At 62.8% G+C, this 4,234-nt stretch overlaps 1 protein-coding gene across 1 annotated transcript in view; it reads left to right on the forward strand.

Annotated features, from left to right (window-relative positions):
- Window positions 1–4,095, forward strand: part of LOC145340530 (RAS guanyl-releasing protein 2-like) — a gene marked incomplete at its 5' end in the record, with an annotated part of 32,012 nt that extends 27,917 nt beyond the window's left edge. Inside the window, 1 exon segment of the mRNA XM_080184998.1 lies at window positions 4,028–4,095. Coding sequence (XP_080041124.1) covers window positions 4,028–4,083 — 56 coding nt within the window.
- Between the last annotated feature and the right edge of the window lie 139 nt (window positions 4,096–4,234).

Consider the following 4,234-nt stretch of genomic DNA (forward strand, 5'->3'; position numbering starts at 1 on the left):
CCCCCCTCATCCGAGGTCTCTGGGATTCGCAGACACCCTCTGGAAGGGGTCAAACGAACGCTGGCGTCTTTCTTCTGAATAGTGGGGACCACCAACCACCCCACGGATGCCCCTGTCTCTCGTGTCTGCCTCCCCCCCCCCCCAAACAGAACTCGCACTCACTGTACAACCACACCCCACTGTGACAACCGCCCGTACTGTTAGCAAAGACTGGGAGAAGATTTAGCCCCCACCGCGCCGCCTCTGCAGTCGAATAGGCCGTCATTGGCCAAATCAGGCCCAGTTCAGGGGGCAGATCGAGCTCACAGGCGTTGGAAAGGTGGGGCGAGAGGTCTCAGATCGCACAGGTTCAGAGGGAGGGTCTCAATCCCTCCACAGTTAATCAGCCTGTAATGTGGCACTCCCTCGGCACTGACCCTCCGACAGTGCGGCACTCCCTCAGCACTGACCCTCTGACAGTGCGGCACTCCCTCAGCACTGACCCTCTGACAGTGCGGCACTCCCTCAGCACTGACCCTCCGACAGTGCGGCACTCCCTCAGCACTGACCCTCTGACAGTGCGGCACTCCCTCAGCACTGACCCTCTGACAGTGCGGCACTCCCTCAGCACTGACCCTCTGACAGTGCGGCACTCCCTCAGCACTGACCCTCTGACAGTGCGGCACTCCCTCAGCACTGACCCTCTGACAGTGCGGCGCTCCCTCAGCACTGACCCTCTGACAGTGCCTCACTCCCTCAGCACTGACCCTCTGACAGAGCGGCGCTCCCTCAGCACTGACCCTCTGACAGTGCGGCACTCCCTCAGCACTGACCCTCTGACAGTGCGGCACTCCCTCAGCACTGACCCTCTGACAGTGCGGCACTCCCTCAGCACTGACCCTCTGACAGTGCGGCGCTCCCTCAGCACTGACCCTCTGACAGTGCGGCACTCCCTCAGCACTGACCCTCTGACAGTGCGGCACTCCCTCAGCACTGACCCTCTGACAGTGCGGCGCTCCCTCAGCACTGACCCTCTGACAGTGCGGCACTCCCTCAGCACTGACCCTCTGACAGTGCGGCACTCCCTCAGCACTGACCCTCTGACAGTGCGGCACTCCCTCAGCACTGACCCTCTGACAGTGCGGCACTCCCTCAGCACTGACCCTCTGACAGTGCGGCACTCCCTCAGCGCTGACCCTCTGACAGTGCGGCACTCCCTCAGCACTGACCCTCTGACAGTGCGGCACTCCCTCAGCACTGACCCTCTGACAGTGCGGCACTCCCTCAGCACTGACCCTCTGACAGTGCGGCACTCCGTCAGCGCTGACCCTCTGTCAGTGCGGCGCTCCCTCAGCACTGACCCTCTGACAGTGCCTCACTCCCTCAGCACTGACCCTCTGACAGTGCGGCACTCCCTCAGCACTGACCCTCCGACAGTGCGGCACTCCCTCAGCACTGACCCTCCGACAGTGCGGCACTCCCTCAGCACTGACCCTCTGACAGTGCGGCGCTCCCTCAGCACTGACCCTCTGACAGTGCGGCACTCCCTCAGCACTGACCCTCTGACAGTGCGGCACTCCCTCAGCACTGACCCTCTGACAGTGCGGCGCTCACTCAGCACTGACCCTCTGACAGTGCGGCACTCCCTCAGCACTGACCCTCTGACAGTGCGGCGCTCCCTCAGCACTGACCCTCTGACAGTGCGGCGCTCACTCAGCACTGACCCTCTGACAGTGCGGCACTCCCTCAGCACTGACCCTCTGACGGTGCGGCACTCCCTCAGCACTGACCCTCTGACAGTGCGGCACTCCCTCAGCACTGACCCTCTGACAGTGCGGCACTCCCTCAGCACTGACCCTCTGACAGTGCGGCACTCCCTCAGCACTGACCCTCTGACAGTGCGGCACTCCCTCAGCACTGACCCTCCGACAGTGCGGCACTCCCTCAGCACTGACCCTCTGACAGTGCGGCACTCCCTCAGCACTGACCCTCTGACAGTGCGGCGCTCCCTCAGCACTGACCCTCTGACAGTGCGGCACTCCCTCAGCACTGACCCTCTGACAGTGCGGCACTCCCTCAGCACTGACCCTCTGACAGTGCGGCACTCCCTCAGCACTGACCCTCTGACAGTGCGGCACTCCCTCAGCACTGACCCTCTGACAGTGCGGCACTCCCTCAGCACTGACCCTCTGACAGTGCGGCACTCCCTCAGCACTGACCCTCTGACAGTGCGGCACTCCCTCAGCACTGACCCTCTGACAGTGCGGCACTCCCTCAGCACTGACCCTCTGACAGTGCGGCACTCCCTCAGCACTGACCCTCTGACAGTGCGGCACTCCCTCAGCACTGACCCTCTGACAGTGCGGCACTCCCTCAGCACTGACCCTCTGACAGTGCGGCACTCCCTCAGCACTGACCCTCTGACAGTGCGGCACTCCCTCAGCACTGACCCTCTGACAGTGCGGCACTCCCTCAGCACTGACCCTCTGACAGTGCGGCACTCCCTCAGCACTGACCCTCTGACAGTGCGGCACTCCCTCAGCACTGACCCTCTGACAGTGCGGCACTCCCTCAGCACTGACCCTCTGACAGTGCGGCACTCCCTCAGCACTGACCCTCTGACAGTGCGGCACTCCGTCAGCGCTGACCCTCTGTCAGTGCGGCGCTCCCTCAGCACTGACCCTCTGACAGTGCCTCACTCCCTCAGCACTGACCCTCTGACAGTGCGGCACTCCCTCAGCACTGACCCTCCGACAGTGCGGCACTCCCTCAGCACTGACCCTCCGACAGTGCGGCACTCCCTCAGCACTGACCCTCTGACAGTGCGGCGCTCCCTCAGCACTGACCCTCTGACAGTGCGGCACTCCCTCAGCACTGACCCTCTGACAGTGCGGCACTCCCTCAGCACTGACCCTCTGACAGTGCGGCGCTCACTCAGCACTGACCCTCTGACAGTGCGGCACTCCCTCAGCACTGACCCTCTGACAGTGCGGCGCTCCCTCAGCACTGACCCTCTGACAGTGCGGCGCTCACTCAGCACTGACCCTCTGACAGTGCGGCACTCCCTCAGCACTGACCCTCTGACGGTGCGGCACTCCCTCAGCACTGACCCTCTGACAGTGCGGCACTCCCTCAGCACTGACCCTCTGACAGTGCGGCACTCCCTCAGCACTGACCCTCTGACAGTGCGGCACTCCCTCAGCACTGACCCTCTGACAGTGCGGCACTCCCTCAGCACTGACCCTCCGACAGTGCGGCACTCCCTCAGCACTGACCCTCTGACAGTGCGGCACTCCCTCAGCACTGACCCTCTGACAGTGCGGCGCTCCCTCAGCACTGACCCTCTGACAGTGCGGCACTCCCTCAGCACTGACCCTCTGACAGTGCGGCACTCCCTCAGCACTGACCCTCTGACAGTGCGGCACTCCCTCAGCACTGACCCTCTGACAGTGCGGCACTCCCTCAGCACTGACCCTCTGACAGTGCGGCACTCCCTCAGCACTGACCCTCTGACAGTGCGGCACTCCCTCAGCACTGACCCTCTGACAGTGCGGCACTCCCTCAGCACTGACCCTCTGACAGTGCGGCACTCCCTCAGCACTGACCCTCTGACAGTGCGGCACTCCCTCAGCACTGACCCTCTGACAGTGCGGCACTCCCTCAGCACTGACCCTCTGACAGTGCGGCACTCCCTCAGCACTGACCCTCTGACAGTGCGGCACTCCCTCAGCACTGACCCTCTGACAGTGCGGCACTCCCTCAGCACTGACCCTCTGACAGTGCGGCACTCCCTCAGCACTGACCCTCTGACAGTGCGGCACTCCCTCAGCACTGACCCTCTGACAGTGCGGCACTCCCTCAGCACTGACCCTCTGACAGTGCGGCACTCCCTCAGCACTGACCCTCTGACAGTGCGGCACTCCCTCAGCACTGACCCTCTGACAGTGCGGCACTCCCTCAGCACTGACCCTCTGACAGTGCGGCACTCCCTCAGCACTGACCCTCCAATAAGCAGAAGGTAACTGACCATAATTTTTCTATTCTGCAGTGTTAGTGGAAGAAGTGGAGGAATTGGAGGATGAAGTGCAGGATATCCATCTCTGAAATACCCCCCACAACCAGTAAGTATCGATCGAACCCCGTGCTGTACCTGTCCTGGGAGTGTTTGATGGGGGGACAGTGTAGAGGGAGCTTTACTCTGTATCTAACCCCGTGCTGTACCTGTCCTGGGAGTGTTTGATGGGGGACAGTGTAG

The sequence above is a fragment of the Carcharhinus amblyrhynchos genome, unplaced genomic scaffold (genome assembly GCF_965287045.1).
Source record: "Carcharhinus amblyrhynchos unplaced genomic scaffold, sCarAmb.v2.hapA chromosome_1114, whole genome shotgun sequence".
Lineage (NCBI taxonomy): Eukaryota > Metazoa > Chordata > Chondrichthyes > Carcharhiniformes > Carcharhinidae > Carcharhinus > Carcharhinus amblyrhynchos.